This window comes from Panthera leo, chromosome A2 (assembly GCF_018350215.1).
Source record: "Panthera leo isolate Ple1 chromosome A2, P.leo_Ple1_pat1.1, whole genome shotgun sequence".
NCBI lineage: Eukaryota > Metazoa > Chordata > Mammalia > Carnivora > Felidae > Panthera > Panthera leo.
The window spans coordinates 138,248,228-138,267,930 of NC_056680.1; the positions used below are offsets into that span (position 1 = coordinate 138,248,228).

Genomic DNA, 19,703 nt, shown 5'->3' on the forward strand with positions numbered 1-19,703 from the left:
CATGAACTATGAAGGCGGACAAGTGCAATACGGGCACTGGCTGTGCCCCTTGCAGTCTCTTAGACTGTGGCTGAGTTAGCTATGCTTCTTATGCCACCCACTAGGATGGTCATAAGAATCAAGTGAGGTTGGCGCTCAGCACAGTTAGGCTGACGGCGTCCCTGCCCAGCTGGCACCTGCTCATCCTTCAAGGCCGAGCACATCTTGTCTTCTCTGCTAACTTTCTTCTTCCCCGTCCTCACCAAGGTCAAATCAACTGCCCTCTCATCTGCACACCCTAGAACTTCTCCCACCGGATCTTAGCCACTTATCCTACTGTCTGTCTTACCTGCCATGAGGCAATCTGGTAAAAGATCTGGGTTTGACACTGAACTTGGAGAGCTCTTCCATTCTGGCACACAACAGCTGGGAAAGAAAGTTAGTTTCTTTCCCTGACCCACCAAACTCTCCATTCTAGCTGTGAGTCCTCCGAGGTCAAGAACTTCACTCAGTGGGATAACCTTTGGTGCCTTGCACACAGTAGTGACTCAGCACATATTTAGGACTCGGTAAATGTCTTTCCTACTGAAAGAAATCACAAGGTGACCCGTTTTTATACGTGCAGAGAAGTTGAGAAGTGAGTTTTCAAATTGCAGAAACACCTCGCAAGAGGGTGAAGTGGAAAGAATGAGCACAGGCTTCACGGGGAACAGCAAGTAGACCACACTGAGTGGAACAGAAAATACCCACTGGGAAACACTGGTGGAGGAGGGAATGGAGGACGCGCAGCCACTGTCAAAGGGCCTGTATCAGGGAGAAAGACTTTGGACTTCGTGAGACGGTCACTGTAGGTTCATATCTCTAAAGCTTTGCTGATAATCCTTCACCTTTCCGTTGAGCAGGTAGGTGGCGGGCTGCATTATGTTCATCAAAACTCCCACTGGACTCCAGCTGAATCTGTATCTCAGAGGGTTGTCCGAGTGTTCCGGGGCTGGAAGCCCGCCACAGTAGGAAATATAAGATTCAATCTGTAAAGTAAGGGAACAATAAATTGAAGAGGATTAATATTAAGTAAGGTAGATTGATGTATCTAAGTAATTAAATGAACACGATGACAAAAACTGGGCAAATGAGGTAAACTTGCTGGATTTTTTTTCCCTTAAAGTTACAAAGGCTTTCAAAAGCACATTCTTAGAGCCAAACATTGTTTGATCAAGTCAGTTACATTTTATGTATTCATTTTTAAAATCCACGGGAGACTGTGACCAACAGTTTGCTAATTAAAAATCCAACTATTAGTTCAATTCTGCTTGGTCAGTTCCTCCTGACTTTTGTGTTCAAATGACATATTTGATTATAATTTGATTATATATTTTAAAATATACAAGTATAATTAATTAGTATTAATATATAATGAATATAAAATATAATCTTTATATAATAGATAATTATAATTTGATTCTACATTTGACTACATACATATTAAATATATAACCTAAAGCATTTAATCTGACTCGTCACATTTTCATACCCAATAGTTCTTTCTCATGTGTAAAAGATACTTCATAAACCAAAAGTTTGACAATAATCCAAAGAATTTTTCCCACTTTTAAAAGTCAAACATTATTATAGAATCTCCAAAGTAGTCTAAAACCTTTCATTAAACCAAAATATTGTGGTAGCATCTATTTCTCTAAAAATCAGTTGTTTAAGCCTTGAACATTGTTATATCACACAGATATTTCTGAAGTTACAGGATTTTACTTGAAATTTCAAGTCAAAGTATGAGTTAGAATATAATAGCTTCCTTAATCAAAATTACAAAAAGATTATTTCTGTACACAAAAATCGGGACCTTTTAATATTTTCCTAAATGGACCTTTGGGTGTAAACTGGGCTCACCGTGGCTCCCACTTCCTTGGCCTTATCTATGGTTTCCATTGCCAACATATGATCAAGACCAGGGTCCAGTCCCAGTTCGCCAATAACAGTGATGCCAGCATCTTCCACACTACAACAGGCAGAAAGAGGAAGAAGAAAAAGTTGGATACAAAATAAAAACAATGTCATGGAACTACTTTGTTGAAAATGACTAGAACTTACCTCTTTTCTAATTCTTTTAGTTCCGGTGTGATGTAGCTTGCGGTGATCATGTTAACTTTGCTTGTGATGCATGCCTTGGCCACAAGAGGATGCAATGCATAAGGCAACAAGCTTAAAAACAGAGAGAAACTATCAGAAACTTTCCCAAGCCTACCTTCCAATATGTCTTGAACGGCACTGAAGCTATCACTCTGATTAACTTATTCTCTCCAAGATGACCAGTGACTCCTCAAGAACTACAGAATAAATTCATCCTATTATCCCATTTAAAACCCTTCACAATTGACCCTCACCTAACCTTTCCATTATTCTCCCTCAATCTGGTTCATAAACCAAATACGGTAACCATATATGGTAACCAAAGAAGTTATTGTAATTCTCCACTCACAGTCCGTACTTTTCTAGCTATGAAACTTTACTCTCACTATACCTTCTACTTGGAATATTACATCCACCCACTCACCTCCATCCAGGCCATACCCTCCATAAAGAAATGTCTGAAAAGGTATCTTCTCCAAGAAACTCTCTCAGATTCCCCCAAAGCCAGATCTCCTTCTTCTGCATTCATTCAGCTATTTGTTTTTGTTTTGGGTTTTTTTTTGTTTTTGTTTTTGTTTTTTTTTTTTTGGTAACATTTAATGGGATTTGTTCCATTCATCTTTATAGTTCTATGATTTTCTGTCTTGGATACCCTACTAAAAGATAAGGTTGCTTTTCTTTTTCCTCCACATTTCCCAAATGGCCATCAGGTTAGGTTAAACTAAGTCAAAGTGACCCATATGTTACATTACAGAATAGAATCTAGGAAGGTCCAAAGGAGGAAACAAGCTTTAATGGCATTGATTGGTGTAAAGGCTATCAAAATGGCTAGAAGTCTATATGCTAGGCAAAAAATGAAACTGTGCTCAAAACTCAACTTCAATCAGGTTTTTTAAAAAATTGGCTTTGGTGTTTTAATTTGGCACTGGGACAACACAATCACAAAAAATAAAATAAATTTCCATAAATGTTAATATAAATGAACATAGTCATATTCTATCCAAGGAATAATAAAACATCCTGTCAACTGCATAATAATAGTCAAGTTCTACTAGCTTATTGCCTATTTGCTGAAGCAATCTACATAGTACAATGAAAATGTAAGTACAAACTTATAAACATTATCACACTACATCACTGTAATTGACAAATTCATCCTGCAAACTTCAGATTTTCTCTATTTTATATAAAACAAAACAATAAACCACCTCTGAGATACGTATGCCTCCTCAGGTTAGTAGAGTATTGCTACTTAGGGGCGCCTGGGTGGCTCAGTCGGTTGGGCATCCGACTTCAGCTCAGGTCATGATCTCGCGGTCCGTGAGTTCGAGCCCCACGTCGGGCTCTGTGCTGACAGCTCAGAGCCTGGAGCCTGCTTCGGGTTCTGTGTCTCCCTCTCTCTGGCCCTCCCCCACTCGCACTCCGTCTCACTCTCTCTCTCAAAAAATAAATAAACATTAAAACAAAATTTTAATGAAGTATTGCTACTTAGATTTATGATCATATGGAATACAATTGTGTACCTATTTTGCCAGTATCAATAGGAAAACTCTTAATGTCTGTCTTTTGGGGTTTTTAGCTTATTTATTTATTTTGAGAGAGATAAACACAGAGAGAGAGAGAGAGAGAGAGAAAGAGAGAGAGAGAATCCCAAGCAAGCTACGCCCTGTCACCACAAATCTCACAAACCATGAGATTATGACCAGAACAGAAATCAAGTGTAGGACACTTAATCGACTGACTCACCCAGGCGCCCCTGTTTTTTGGCTTTTTTAATCACAAAGAATTATTGCTAAACACAGTAGCCTCTAAAAGCCCATGAACAAAATAGTTGCAAGATTCTGTTGGAAAAATATTCACAGAAAATGTACCATGGCATCATCTTAAAAATTAAGTAGGGATTTTTTCCCCACATTCCCCACATTAAAGCCTTTCTTGATAAAAACTTTATCAAGATCTAATAACATTTTTAAACTCTGGCATAATCTGCACTAACCGAATAATATGCTGAGAACTAGAATGCCAGGACTTTGATTAATGGTGCCTGTTTTAGACAAAAGGATTTGCATTCATAACTCACTGAGTATGTAATATAGTACCTACTCAAAGGGACATACCTCTTCAGTTATTTGAGTTGACTCAAACCCAATTAATCCAAATAGTTGGAAATGCCACTTATTAAAACATACACAAAATACATATGGAATTTTCAAAGTAATTTATGAAACTCAATTACTACTTTGCATTAAATCATTAAAAACTAGAATTGCAAAATTAAAACCATGAGGATTTGACATACTATTATGAATTTTTTTGTGAAACATATTCTTTGTTCATTTTATTTTGGTGACCACTGTGTTTTCATCAAAACACTCCTTCTCCAACTTAAAAAAATTTTAAATTATTGAAAGAATGGTACAGGATGTTCAACAACATTAACACTATTCAGCATGGAAACTCAACCAACTGAGAAAAACTAAATATAAAACAGATTCTGTTAATGCTAAATCTTATTCAAGGCCACCAGTTTGCTAAATTTTAAATTTTGCAACATATTAATAGATTATTATTTTGTCATATTTTGCTTCAGATTTAATTCCAAGTGTGTCTTATATGTTGTCTTTCTTTAAAGAAAAAAATGTTTTATTTAGGTACCTATGTGTGGTAAAACAGATTTCTTTGTTTTATTCAGGACGTTAGAACATTCCATTATGAATCATAATCACATCACTGATAGTCAAGGTCCATGGTCATTGGTGAATATTTGCCGAATAAAAATTATTGCACATTAAATTTGTATAAATAGAATAATATTTTAAGTGCCTAAAGTGAGACTTTAACTTAAATACATCAAGAGATAATGCACACGTTCCCACACAGAATTACCTCATTGTGTTTTTGCAGCCCCTTTTTTCTTTAAAGTAGAACATCACAGAACTTCCTCCCAAGATATCATTTTAATCTAATCTAACTATGAAAATGACTTAATTATGGATGAGCAGGTAATTTTCTTCCGTCCATCTTGGAAAAATCATATTCTAAGAATAAATGCTTATTCTCATCACTTTGGTATTTCAAAACTAGGTTTAATTATAGAGTGACTCTCATGTAGCTCTGTACCTAGAAGTTAGATCTGCATTTTTATCAGTAATAAAAGCTATATTTCAAGATCTATTCCTATGATAAGACTAAAAAATGGTCATAAGGCTAGAGAACCTACTTATGTTCACTTAAACTTTATAAGTTCAAAGGATAAAATGGCCACCAAAATAAATGAAACATGAAGACCTCTGACCCAGCAGCTCCACTTTTAGATAGATTTCCAATAGAAATGTATACATATGGCAATCAAAAGACAAATACTGAAATGTTCACAGCAACACAATTCATAATAGCCAAATTCCAGAAGCAATCTAAACACCCATCAACAGTCAAATGGATAATAATGGTATATTCACACAATGGAATGTTACATAGCAATGAAAATGAATAAACTATAATTATAAGCAACAACACAAACAACTCTCACAATCACAGTGTTAAAGAAAGAAGGCAGCCACAAATGAGGACAGACTGAGTGGTTCCAACCATACAAAGTTGAAAGCTAGCAAGAACTAATGTACGTGAGAAGCCATGATAGTGCTTACCCTTGGGGGATAGGGCTAATAATGGAATGGGACACATGGGTGGCTTCTGGAGTACTGTTACTCTGTGTTTGGATGTTAATGATGGTTACAAAGTGTGTTCATTGTGAAAATTCACTGAACTATACACTTATGATTTGGTCATATCTGGGTACACACTTCATTTGAAAGTTTACTTAGAGCAGAGAAAGAGAAAATAAGGAAAAAGAGAAATAACAACAAAATATATGGCCATCTTCTCTACCTAGATACTAACCTGATGACAAGGTCCTGTTTTGCCACCAAGGAGCTCAATTTCTCTTCTTGTTTACTAATGTCCATGCTAACAGGATTAATATTATATTTCTTGCCTAACTGTTCAGTTTGGTTCTTCATATCAGAGCCTATTTCAAGAATATAAAAGTCCAACTTTTAGATTTCCTTTCACTAATCAGAGAGTAAAACACATTTTAACAGCTCCAAAAAGAATTTCTCAAAGTTTAGAAACAAGATGGTCATCTGAAATTCACAGAGTAAGCACGTTTTGAAATCAGTTTTTCGTCTTCTGCTCTAAAACTTAGGGCTATTTACCTACTGTTATTTGTATACTGTCATCTCTTGACAGATATTCCAGTACAGGCTCAGATACATAACCAGATCCAAGAACCAAGACCTTTTTCTTGGTGCCCATTGAAAGTGATTGAGCAAGCTCCCTATAAATAAAAGAGGGGAGGAAGAGAAAATTTTAACAACAAAAGAAATTTAAATAACAAAATCTTTCTGTCCCCAAAACAAACCAAATCTTAGACCATGAAATGATAATTTTTCCCACATTTCTTACAACAAGAACCTCAACAGGAGTTCCTTATACCAACATTTTCCATTAATTATTTTAGATTTTGTATGATGAACAACAGACCCTGACCTCTCTGAAGTGACTGTCCGTGAACTTTCACGAATTCCCAACCACTACTGAGGTGCGATTCTGGACCACTGCCTGGCTTACTCACAACTGAGTAACCTGGTTTCACACTTTATCCTTCCAGGGGACATGATTTAAAACCATGCCAGGGGCTTTACATCAGAAACCCTATTTCCTCCTCACAACAATCTGAGGAGACAACAATCTGAGAAGGAGATTATTATTAGCCATATTAGGCATTGCTTGTCATTTATCATTAGGGTCGCTCGAAAACAATTAAAACCATAGTTTTGAAATCACAAATGCCATGGGTTAAATGTAAAAACCTAAGATGAGTTACGAGGCAGGATTTTAATGCTTGAACAGTTTATTCTGTTGGAATTTGTCCCTTCCTGTCAGATTAACTCTCTGTCTTTCCTACAAATTATGACCTCCAAGACCGTGACTGTCTTGTTCATTTTTATAAACCCAGTAATGCTCAACAAATCTTGTCTTAAATATGGAAGATATTCATTAAAACTCTGTTGAATCAAATTCCCAGATACCAGTGTAAGACCATGGAAATGGCTTTGTGCCAGAGACGTAAGCAGAAGGCTCTGCTGTTGGAATCTTTTAGGTCAAGCTGTCTCTCAAACTTTAACCTTTCCGTTAATTATAAGTGAATACAAATAAATGTATCTTTTAATGCTTATTTATTCATTTTGAGAGAGGGGGTGTGTACGTGTATGCACGAGCGGGTTGCAGGGAGGAGGGGAAGAGAGAGAGGGAGAGAGAGAGAATCCCAAGCAGGCTCTGTGTTGCCAGTGCTAAGCCTGATGCAGGGCTTGATCCCATGAACTGTGAGACCATGACCTGAGCCAAAATCAAGAGTTAGACACTCAACCAACTGAACCACTCAGGCACTCCATGAATACAAATAAATTTAAATACAAAATGTCCCTGCCCCTCTTCACCCCAACACTCATGTTACTGATGAGGTGATTCTACTTTAACCTCTGTCCCCATCCATTTCAACCCCTAGAAGGGAACTAGTAATTTGGTTATTGTATATCCTTTCTAACAACACTTTCTATAGTCTATGTAAATAAATTGCACTTTTGATGCCTAAAAATAAGATGTTCAAAATACATTTTTTAAAACTTGTTCCTACATTTTAATACTGTCCACCCCATGGGCAACCTCAAAGACTCCAGGTTAATAGTCATGGTGCTAAGTGATGAAGAGAACATTTGAATAATGAAGATATTTAAGATAACTTAAATTTCCTTTCAAAATACAATCTTCATTTTCAGTTTCCTGACAGAATATTCCATTAGGAAGGAGGGCAGGAAGTCCTAGCAGACTTGCTGCTACAAGAACAGTGTAACAGTGAAAACATCATTGTGACTGGTCATGTTAGACATGTTATTAGGATTAGCAATATAAGAGATCATCAGCAGATAAGAATCAAAAAATACAGAGAGTTATGAAAAACTAACACATGTGAAGTTTCCTAAGAAACTCTCCCATGGGCCTATAGTGCTAGCCACTTAAAAAAAATCACTCTTGCTATCTTATGCCAGAATATTTCATTGACACATAAAAAGTAACTATTAGAAAACTAACACAGATGGACAAGCACAGGAGTAGTATACTTGATCCTAGCAGATCTCGTTATTTCTTATAGATAGAAGAACTGAGAAAGAAGCTAAGGCAGTTTGTTTCTTTTTAATTTTTCCACTCTGGTCTCTCCTGAGAATTCAGTGCATGGGTTATTTTGTTAGATGTGAATAGACCAGTGGAGCAGATATAAACACAAATCAAGTGCAATCAGCTGAAGAGGACCAGAACATTCCAAAGAAATGTCAATGTTTTCAAATTCTGAAGAGTAAAATCAATTAAAGAAACAAGGGCCTTAGCTGAGTACTTTTCTAAGAGAACTATTCTCTTGGGTAGATTTACCACATTACTGTTTGGCATCTTCCTCCTAAGAAGAATCCCCAGGGAAAACTGACCTCTCACCATTTTCTTTCTTCACTACTTCTGTTAATTTCTAAATAAGAGCCCACTTATCTAAACATCATACTAAACGAAACAGAGTCCAAATCCTCAACTAGAAACCAGATTGAAAATACCACAAAAAAGGTTAGTGTGCTTATGTTCTTTGAGAAAACACCTGAGACATAACACTATGCAAAATTCTAGAGAAAGAACAAGGTGCTACCCAAAGGAGAACTTTTTGGACTCTACTTGCTTACATACAAGTCAACGCAGGAGATTAGAAAACCAAAATGATGTTCAGAGGAAAATAATTCCCACTGGTTTCAGCTAGTCACTTAGTTTGGATTTCCTATACTTAAAGACATTTTCAAAATTGTATAAGCCTAGTATCGTGAACTCACATAGAAACATTTAAAAATACTCAACAAATCCAAGATAAGAATAATGCTTACCTGTTCTCTCGGAGTTTCTGGATATATTTATATTTATCAGGCAATGTACCGTTGGATGTAATCACTGCCTAAATGTGTATGACACAAGACATTTCTTTAGTGTCCATATTTTAGACCCACAAACATGGGCTTATGACTGACAGAGAACAAAGATGGAGAGAGTAAGGGAGAGAGGGAGAGAGGAAGGTAGTGGAAAAAATACATTCATGGAAAAAAACTATTATAACTTACGTCCCGCACCACTGGAGAAAAATTCTGACTTTCAAGAGGCTGTGTTGCATCTGATAATATCTGAAAGAAAAATGAGATTGGTAAGAGATAAATGATTGCAAAGAAGGATTCTTGGTGTTTGTTTACATATTAAAATATTAGTCAAAGGAAAAAATAAGTTAGAAGAGTTTTCTAAAGAGCACTGAATATCAATAATTGGTAATAGAGGTCTACAGGCAATGGATTGTGCCCCCCAAGAACATACTATTTCAGTACAAGTTCCAATTTTAAAACTAAAATTTGATTATAATCATCTTTGCTTGTGGAAAACACAAAGTAGTTTATCCTTCCCCTCCAGTTAGATGTGTCATATTGAACATGCTACAAACATCACCACAAGCCGTGCAGCCATTGTCCCCACTCAGAAGGCCTGTATCCTATCCCAAAGGATAGACATTGTTCTATCAGAAGAGAGAATGGGTCTTCCAGACAAAAAGTCCCCAACCCTGCAATAGGGAGTCTACCTCACACCAAGATTAGTTCTATGTATGAGCACATCAGAATTTCAAAAGTGTCAGGGAAAATGGCTTGACCAAGTAGACCTCAAAAAGTCACCCAGTCTTCCCATTAATCTCACAAGAATGAGTCAGATGGCCAACAACAAAAGCCACATCTCTCATATTAACACCCCAGCATCCTTCTAATCCTCCTCCTTTCTTCCAAGATATCCAACTCCTGAGTAGATTGCCAAAGGGTAGAGGTCATATAAGTTAGTTTTATTGCTTCCGATGGTCAGGGCCTTAGGATCAGTGAGACAACCATTCCCTCCTTATCCTTTTAGGTTAAAGTCTAGAGCACTCACCCAGCTAAGAAAAGACAAAAATGTACCTGCCAGATACTGGCAGAAGAATATTTGTTTACTGTATTAAAATAAATATCAAAACTACTTTCATGTATCTAAAACATATGACACTTAGGCTATCTATTCCTGGGATACAGGCATTAAAAAAAAAAAGATATATATATCTGTAAGGCAGGGCACCTTCGGGGAAGCTCATGGAATCGGGATACCTGCAGTCCTCCCACTGCTTCTTCTGCCCAGGCACCTATGGAGCACTCCCTGTCAGGCTGACTGCTTCACCTACCAGCCCTGCCTGCAGGCCAGGAGCCATTAGTAAATAAGACGAGATTTGAATTTCACTTGGCATATGGCTAAACCACTGAACTCTTTAGTATCTTCATTTTCTCTACTGTTTATCTCTAACTCTACAGCCTTACTTAGGCCTTACTGAGACCATGGGAACTACCTCCCACCTCTCGCCTTCCATTTACCTTCACTCTAAAACAAAAATGTGACCATTTCTTCTGTGTCTATTTGAAATCATTTACTAGCTTTCCGATACCCTCAGGATAAAGTCTCTAGCTCCCTATATGGCCTCCAAGACTCTCTATAGTCTGCCTTTCCGACCTCAATTCTCCCTTTTGTCTCATATTCAAAACTCAAGTCCTATTAACAGTGTGGAGCTGCTTATCTACATCAGCTTTCCCATGCCTCTGTACCAGGTGGATGTCTCACATGCTATTCCTCTACATGGAATTCTTACTCTTCGTCCTCCAAGATATAGCTGAAGAACTGCCTCCTCTGTGAAGCCTTAATCAAAATCTGCCTCGAAGCACACCTTGAAGGTAAGAACTGCACTTTGGCATCTTACCTGTGCAATACAATGGTAAATATTCAATAAATATATTAGTGGATACATGCAATAATCATATGGATTTTTTCCAAGAAAATGAACTAAGTGTCTTGAGTCCACCTACAGAAAGGCAAACCTAAAAGACAACAAAAGGCTGCTTGCTGAATTATTATATTAACTGCCTTCCTTGCTAGAATTCAATCATGACAGAACTACAAGCACAAGGGTCCTAAAGCATATGGTATGCCTTGTCACTTTTACATATGCCACCTTTGAGAGCTCATCACGCTCTCCTAAATTAATTTCAAGCTATTTATCCCGGTGTTAAGACCCTTTGCAATATGGAACCAACATACTCCTTTTACTCTGTCAGACTTGACAGCTCACAGAAACCCTCTGTCAAATTAACTCCCACCTTTGCTCTCCTGTCTCCATCAGATAGTATGCCTCCCATTCCCATGCAAACGAACAGATCCTATACATCTACCAAGAGCCAGCTCAAATGTCACCTCTTTCATAAAACCTTTCTTGACTTTACCCAACAGGACAGAGCCTCACCCTCCACAACTCCATTAACATTTTTCTAATGATTGTCATATTCCACTTTATGGCAGTATTGCACACTTATCTCATCCCCTTCCTGGACCTCATCCTACTATAGGTCAGAAGGTATATTTTCATTTTCTTCAACCATATGTGTGCCTTGTTCCAGCAGACAATAACTATCTAATTAATTCAAGCGAAACAAACTTTTCTATTGGCTCAAAATGATAGCCTGTGCCCTGCAATGCCACAGGGTCTGAATCTTACGTCAAAAAGGAAAATACAGCTCCAATACAGTTATCAGACGAGAACAGAGACAAAATACTTAATATTTTAGTGGAAAGCAGATACACACAAATCAAGACTACAATAAATAGCCATACATTTTCACAAATGTCCACTGCTTATATATAATGCTGAGATAGATGCCCCTAAGAGAATCCCACCACACTGTCTGGAAGACTATTGTGATGTATAAAAGGAAAAATATGTGACAATTTAGAGAAGCCGGCTTAGTCACAGGCAATACCACCTGCCTCAGTCTGACCAAAACTCTCCAACACCTCACTGTCAGATGTTTTTAACTTTGTCACATTGCCTAAGAGACTATCAAACTGCTGATTTAGTAAGCAAAAACATATCATCTTTTTAAATGGACATTTCCCTTCTATTTTTTTTTTCATAATACAATGCCTTTATTTTTTATTTATTTGTCAATATATGAAGTTTATCGTCAAATTGGTTTCCATACAACACCCAGTGCTCATCCCAAAAGGTGCCCTCCTCAATACCCATCACCCACCCTCCCCTCCCTCCCACCCCCCACCAACCCTCAGTTTGTTCTCAGTTTTTAAGAGTCTCTTATGCTTTGGCTCTCTCCCACTCTAACCTCTTTTTTTTTTTTTTTGGACATTTCCCTTCTAAACAAGGGTGAATTAGATCTTTTCAGACCAATCCTCCCATTGAGTAAAACCAGGTAAAACATGAAAAGCCTCAATTTTTGTCTTCAAAGGATAGATAAAGAAAATTTTTTTTCTGGAAAGACAGCAGAATAGGAGGATCCTAAGCTCACCTTTTCCCACAGATACAACTAGATAACAAACACATCAGTTCAAATAACCCAGAAAACGACTTGTAGACTGGCAGAACAAACTCTCCACAGCTAAATGAAAAGAGGCCACATCAAAGAGGGTGGGAAGGGCTGAGACACAGGGACCTGCAGAACTTTCCACAGGAGGGAGGGACAACACAGGCACAGAGAGGGGAGAGAAACAGACTCTCACACTGGGAGCCCACACAGAAAAGATGAATCCCAGTAACATTTGGTTTTGAAAAACAAAGAGGCCGAATTTCACAGGTTCTTACAAGCACCAGGACTTAAAACCTGGAACTTTAAAAATCTGTTGGTTTGGCTCTGGGAGAGCCTGGAAGGCAAGATGAAACTGAGTCCCTACCCTTAAAGAGACAGCACAACAAAAAGCTCCAGTGAGACACACCATAGAAGCAGCAGTCTGAAAATCGCCTGGGGTACATTGGAGGAAGATTTGTTTACTAATCTCAGAGTGCGAGCTGGAGAGACAAGGATCCTTGAAAGACTTCTCTAGGAACGAAGGAGCTGGCCTGTGCAATTTCCCTGCCCCACCCCCCAGGCTAAACACCGGGCCACCAGCTGAAAGCAGCATAGCACATACACTCCTACCTCTCTTGCTAATAGTGTGCCCCACCCAAGTGTTCCCCTGCAGACACACCCCCTCAAGCCCAGCTTCAGCTGAATGTCTACTCCACAGAAGACCTGTGCAAGCCTTGCTAACACCCCACATCTGACACGTCGGGCTTCTGCGGATCCACCCCTTCCAATACACTCTTGGTCTGAGTCCATCCAAAGCAGTGCCACAAGCTTGGCAGGGTGCAAGCAGCCCTGACAGACCAGCAGTACTCCAAAGTGATGCGTACCTCAGGGAGAAAGAAAATGAACCACACATACTAGTCAGACTGCAGGCACAGCAGTGGGTTGGGGGCAGATAGCTGATCTGACTGCAGGCCCCACCCACTTATAAAAGCTTCCCAGGAGACAAAACAGGGAAAGCAAACTGCACCTCAGTGCTACGACATCTATGGCAAAAGCCAGGTCTGACCTAACTCCAGCTTAAGGCAGCCCCAGACAGACCTGCTAACGTCACAGGGATCAAACCTTGCCCAAAACAGGCAAAGAGAGCCATTGCAGACAACTGGACTAAAGGAAAAAGCTGCTGAGCCACAACAGCAGAGTGCACGCAGCACACACAGGAGACATCTGTGAAGCGCCAGGTTCTGGGCAACAGGGGACATTGCACTACAGGGCCCTACAGGATCTCTTCTTCATAAGGCCACTACTTTCAAAAGCAAGAGATGTAGCTGACTTTCCTAACACATAAAAACAGACACAGAGAGTTAGACAAAATGAGGAGATAGAGTAATATGTCTCAGATGAAAGAACAGGATAAAACCAGAACAAGATAACCTAAGTGAAACAGAAATGAGTAATATGCTTAAGGAGACTTTAGCTAATGGCCACAAAGATACTCACTGGACTTGAGAAAAGAGTGGAGGGCCTCAGTGAGACCCTTAACAAAGAGATAGAAAACATAAAAAAGAACAAATCAGAGGTGAAGAACTCAATAATTGAAATTTAAAATACACTAGATGGAGAAGCGCCTGGGTGGCTCAGTCAGTTGAGCATCCGACTTTGGCTCAGGTCATGATCTTGCAGTCTGTGAGTTCAAGTCTTGCATTGGGGTCTGTGCTGACAGCTCACAGTGTGGAGCCTGCTTCAGATTCTGTGTCCCCCCTCTCTCTCTGTTCTTCCCCTGCTCATGCTCTGTCTCTCTCTGTCTCAAAAATAAATAAACATTAAAAATTTTTTTTAAATACACTAGATGGAATAAATAGTGGTCTAGAGAAAGCAGAAGAAAATATCAGGGATCTGAAGGACAGATAACAATCAGCTTGATTGTTATCTATAAGCTAAGAGAAAAATAATAAGCAGATAAGAGAAAAATAATAATACAAAATGAAAATAGACTTAGGGAACTCAGCTACACAATCAAGTGTAATGCATCTGCATTATAGGGATCCCAGAAGAAGAGACAGAAAAGGGGAGCAGAACTTTTATTTGAAGAATAGCTTAAAACTTCTCTAATCTCAGGGAAGGAAACTGAAATCTAGATCCAAGAGGCACAGAAAGCCCCCAACAAAATCAACCCAAGGAGATCCACACAAAACCACATATAATTAAAATGGCAAAAAGTAGTGCCAAAGAGAGAATTTTACAAGCAGCAAGAGAAAAGAAAACATTTACATACAATGGAAACCTTATAAAGCTATCAGCAGATTTTTCACCAGAAACTTTGTAGGCCAAGGCTGCCCAGGTGGCTCAGTTGGTTAAGTGTCCGACTTCAGCTCAGGTCATAATCTCATGGTTTATGGGTTCAAGTCCTGTGTTGGGCTCTGTGCTGACAGCTCAGAGCCTGGAGCCTGCTTCAGATTCTGTGTCTCCTTCTCTCTCTCTGCTCCTCCCCCACTCACGCTTTCTCTCTCTCTCTCTCTCTCTCTCTCTCTCAAATAAATAAACATTTAAAAAGTTAAAAAAAAAAAAAAGAAGAAACTTTGTAGGCCAGAAGACAGTGGCATGATATAATCAAAGTAATGAAAGAAAAAAAACCTTCTGCCAAGAATTCTCTATCCAGCAAGTCTATAGTTCACAATAGAACTAGAGATAAAGAGTTTCTCAGACAAACTAAAGGTAAAGGAATTCTGAGAGGCCTGGGTGGCTCAGTTAGTTAAACATCTGACTCTTGATTTCAGCTCAGGTCATGATCTCACAGTTGTGAAATTGAGCCCCACATCAGGCTCTGCACTGAACATGGAACCTGCTTAGGATTCTCTCTCTACCTCTGTCTCTGTCCCTTCCCCACTCATGCTCTCTCTCTCTCTCTCAAAATAAATAAACATTTTAAAATAAGTAAAAGTGAAGGAATTCATGATCACCAAACCAGCCCTACAGGAAATATTAAAGGAGCCTCTTTGAGTGGAAAGGAAAGAACATAAGTGGGAGTAAGAAAAGTAGGAAGCACAAAAGCAGAAAAATTAAGTATATCTATAAAAATCAGTCAAGGAAATCACAAAATAAAAGGATGTAAAGTATGACACCATATACCTAAAATGTGGGAGAGAAAGGGGTAAAGAATGGGTTCAGACTTAAGTGGGCATCATCTTAATATAGCCTGACATACACAGAAGATGTTATATACAAACTAAGTAAAAACCACAAATCAAAAATCAGTAATAGATATGCAAAAAAATAAAACAGAAAGAACCCAAATATATCACTAGGAAAGTCAACTAGCCATTAAAGACAAGAGCAAAAGAAGAAAAAAAATAGAGAAGATCCTCAAAAACAACCATAAAACAACAAAATAGCAATAAATACATACCCATAAATACTTTGAATGTAAATGGAGTATTTGCTCCAATCAAAAGACATATGGTGACAGAATGGATAAAAAAGCAAGATCCATCTATACACTGCCCACAAGAGACTCACATCAGACCTAAAGACACATGCAGACTGAAAGTGAAGAAATACAAAATTTATCATGCAAACAGATGTGAAAACTGGGATAACAATACTTATATTGAACAGCAATATAATATTGAGCATCTGACTCTGGCTCAGGTCATGACCTTGCAGTTTGTGAGTTCGAGCCCTGCATTGTGCTCTGTGCCAAGAGCTCAGAGCCTGGAGCCTGCTTTGGATTCTGTGTCTCTTTCTCTCTCTGCATCTCCTCTACTCGCTCTCTGTCTCTCTCTCTGTCTCTCCGTCTCTCTCTCTCTCTCAAAAAAAATACATGAAGACAAATTAAAATGCAAACACAATGGTCCAAAATCTTTGAGATGCAACATAAGCTGTTCTAAGAAGGAAGTTAATAACAATATAGGCCTATACCAAGAAGCAAGAAAAATCTCAAATAGAAAAATCTCAAATCTCAGAGGAGTTAGAAAAAAAACAATAAACAAGACCCAAAACCAGTAGAAGGAAAGAAATAATAAATACTAGAGCAGAAACAAACAAAATAGAAACAAACAAACAAAAACACAACAAACAATAGAACAGAGCAATGAAACCAGGAACTAGTTCTTTGAAAACACCAACAAAAATTTAACCAGACTCATCCAAAAAAAAAAAAAAAAAAAAAAAAAACAACAGAGAGAGAAACAAACAGAGGACTCAAATAAACAAAATCAGAAATAAAAGAGGAGAAATAACAACCAACACCACAAAAATACAAATGACTAAAAGAATATTATGAAAAATATTATGAAAAATTATATGCCAACAAATAGACAAACTATAAGAAATGGATAAATTCTTGGGAACATATAACCTCCCAAAATTGAATCAGGAAGCAACAGAAAATTTGAACAGACCACTTATCAGCAATGAAATTGAATAAGTAATCAAAAAACTCCCAACAAACAGAAGTCCAAGATAAGATGGCTTCACAGGTGAATTCTACCAAACATTTAAAGAAGAGTCAATACCTATAGTCTTCTCAAGCTATTCCAAAAAATAAAAGGGGAAGTATAGCTTCTAGGTTGATTCTATGAGGCCAGCATTACCCTGATACTAAAACTAGATAAACACACTACAAAAAAAAAAAAAAAAAAAAAACTACAGGCCAATATCCCTGATGAAAATAGATGCAAAAATCCTCAACAAAATATTAGCAAATAAAATCCAAAATATATTTTAAAAAATCATTCACCATGATCAAGTGGGATTTGTTTCTGGGATGCAAGCTTGGTTCAATATTTGCGAATCGGTGTGCTACATCACATCAACAAAAGAAAAGATAAAAATCATATGAATATTTCAATAGATGCAGGAAAACATATGACAAAGCACAACATCCATTGATTATAAAAACCCTTAACAAGATAAGTTTAGAGGGAACATACCTCAACAAAATAAAGGCCCTATATGAAAAACCCACAGCTAACATCACACTCAGTGGGGGGAAAATGAGAGCTTTTCCCTAAGGTTGGGAGCAAGACAAAGATGTCCACTTTCTCCATCTTTATTTAACATCGTACTGGAAGTCCTAGCCACAGCAATGAGATAAGAAAAAGGGATAAAAGCCATCTAAATTAAAAAGAAGCAAAACTTTCACTATTTGCAGATGACATGATACTATATATAGAAAACTCTAGAGACTCCACCAAGAAACTACTAGAACTGACACATGAATTCAGTAAGGTCATGGGATGCAAAATCGATGTACACAAATCCACTGCATTTCAATATACTAATAATGAAGCAGCAGAAACAGAAATTAAGAAATTCCATTTACCTTTGCACCAAAAAGAATAAAATATCTAGCAATAAACTTAGGAGTTTATTACTGCTTAGGAGTTTATTATTAAACTTAGCAATAAGCTAGGAGGTGAAAGACGTGTACTATGAAAACTAGAAAACATTGATGAAAGAAACTGAAGATGGCACAAACAAATGGAAAGATATTTCATGCTCATGAACTGAAGGAACAAATATTATTAAAATGTCCATACTATCCCAAGCAATCTATAGGTTTAATGCAATCCCTATCAAAATACCAATAGTATTTTTCATAAAAGTAGAACAAACAATCCTAAAATTTTTATGGAACCACAAAAGACCCCAAATAGCCAAAACAATCTTAAAAAAGAAAACCAAAACTAGGGGTATGATAATCCCAGAGTTCAAGTTACACTACAAAGCTGTTGTCATCAAAACAGTAAGGTATTGGCACAAAAACAGACACACAGATCGACAGAACAAAATAGAGAGCCCAGAAAGAAACCCATAATCTTATAGTCAATTAATCTTTGACAAAGCAGGAAAGAATATCCAATGGGAAAAAGACAGCCTTGTCAACAAACGGTTTTTGGAGATAGCTATATGCAAAATAATGAAAATGGACCACTTTCTTACATCATACACAAAAATAAACTCAAAATGCACTAAGGACGTACATGTAATACCCTAAAGCTCAAAAATCCTAGAAGACAGCACAGGTAGTAATTTTTCCAACACTGGCCATAGCAACATTTTTCTAGATAAGTCTTCTAAGGCAAGGGAAACAAAAGCAAAAATAAACTATTGGGACTACATCAAAACAAAAATTTCTACACAGCAAAGGAAACAATCAACAGAACTAAAAGGCAACCTACTGAATGGGAGAAGATATTTGCAAATGACATTATCTCATAAAGGCTTAGTATTCAAAATATATAAAGAACTATATAACTCAACACCAAAACAAACAAATAAATAATCCAATTAAAAATGGGCAGAAGACATGAACAGACGTTTCTCCAAAGAAGATATACAGAAGGTCAACATGACACATGAAAAGATGCTCAACATCACTCATCATCAGGGGAATGCAAATCAAAACTGCAATGAGATATCACCTTACACCTGTCAGAATGGCTAAAATCATAAACACAAGAAACAACAAATGCTGGGAAGGGTGTGGAGAAAAAGGAACACTTGTGCACTGTTACTGTTGATGGGATTGCAAACTGGAGCAGCCACTGTGGAAAACAGTACAGAGGTTTCTCAGAAAATTAAAAATAGAACTACCATATGATCCAGTAATTCCACTACTGGGTATTTACCCAAGGAATATGACACCACAAATTTGAAAAGATATACACACCCCTATGTTTATTGCAGCATTATTTATAATAGACAAATCATGGAAGCAGCCCATCCATCCATTAATAGACGAATGGATAAAAAAGGTGTGGTGTATACACACACACACACACACACACACACACACACTGAAATTTTACTCAGTCATAAAAAAGAATGAAATCCTTGGGTGCCTGGGTGGCTCAGTCGATTGAGCATCTGACTTCGGCTCAGGTCATGATCTCGCAGTTGGCGAGCTCAAGCTCCGCATCAGGCTGGCTGCTGTTAGCACAGAAACTGCTTCAGATCCTCTGTATCTCTCTCTCTCTCTCTCTCTCTCTGCCCCTCCCCCTGCTTGTGCTCTCTCTCTCTCTCTCTCTCTCTCAAAAATAATAAATAATTATTTTAAAAAAGAATGAAATCCTGTCATTTGCAACAACA

At 37.8% G+C, this 19,703-nt stretch overlaps 1 protein-coding gene across 5 annotated transcripts in view; it reads right to left on the minus strand.

The window, feature by feature from the left end:
* Positions 1–19,703, minus strand: part of AASS (aminoadipate-semialdehyde synthase) — a 61,299-nt gene that overhangs the window by 14,243 nt on the left and 27,353 nt on the right. For all 5 annotated transcript variants that reach the window (XM_042923191.1, XM_042923183.1, XM_042923197.1 and 2 more), the window contains 7 exons: positions 9,330–9,389; positions 9,099–9,166; positions 6,336–6,457; positions 6,022–6,148; positions 2,083–2,193; positions 1,882–1,990; positions 867–1,007 (listed from right to left, as the gene is read on the minus strand). In XM_042923191.1, coding sequence (XP_042779125.1) covers positions 867–1,007; positions 1,882–1,990; positions 2,083–2,193; positions 6,022–6,148; positions 6,336–6,457; positions 9,099–9,166; positions 9,330–9,389 — 738 coding nt within the window. The remainder of the gene's footprint in view (positions 1–866; positions 1,008–1,881; positions 1,991–2,082; positions 2,194–6,021; positions 6,149–6,335; positions 6,458–9,098; positions 9,167–9,329; positions 9,390–19,703) is intronic.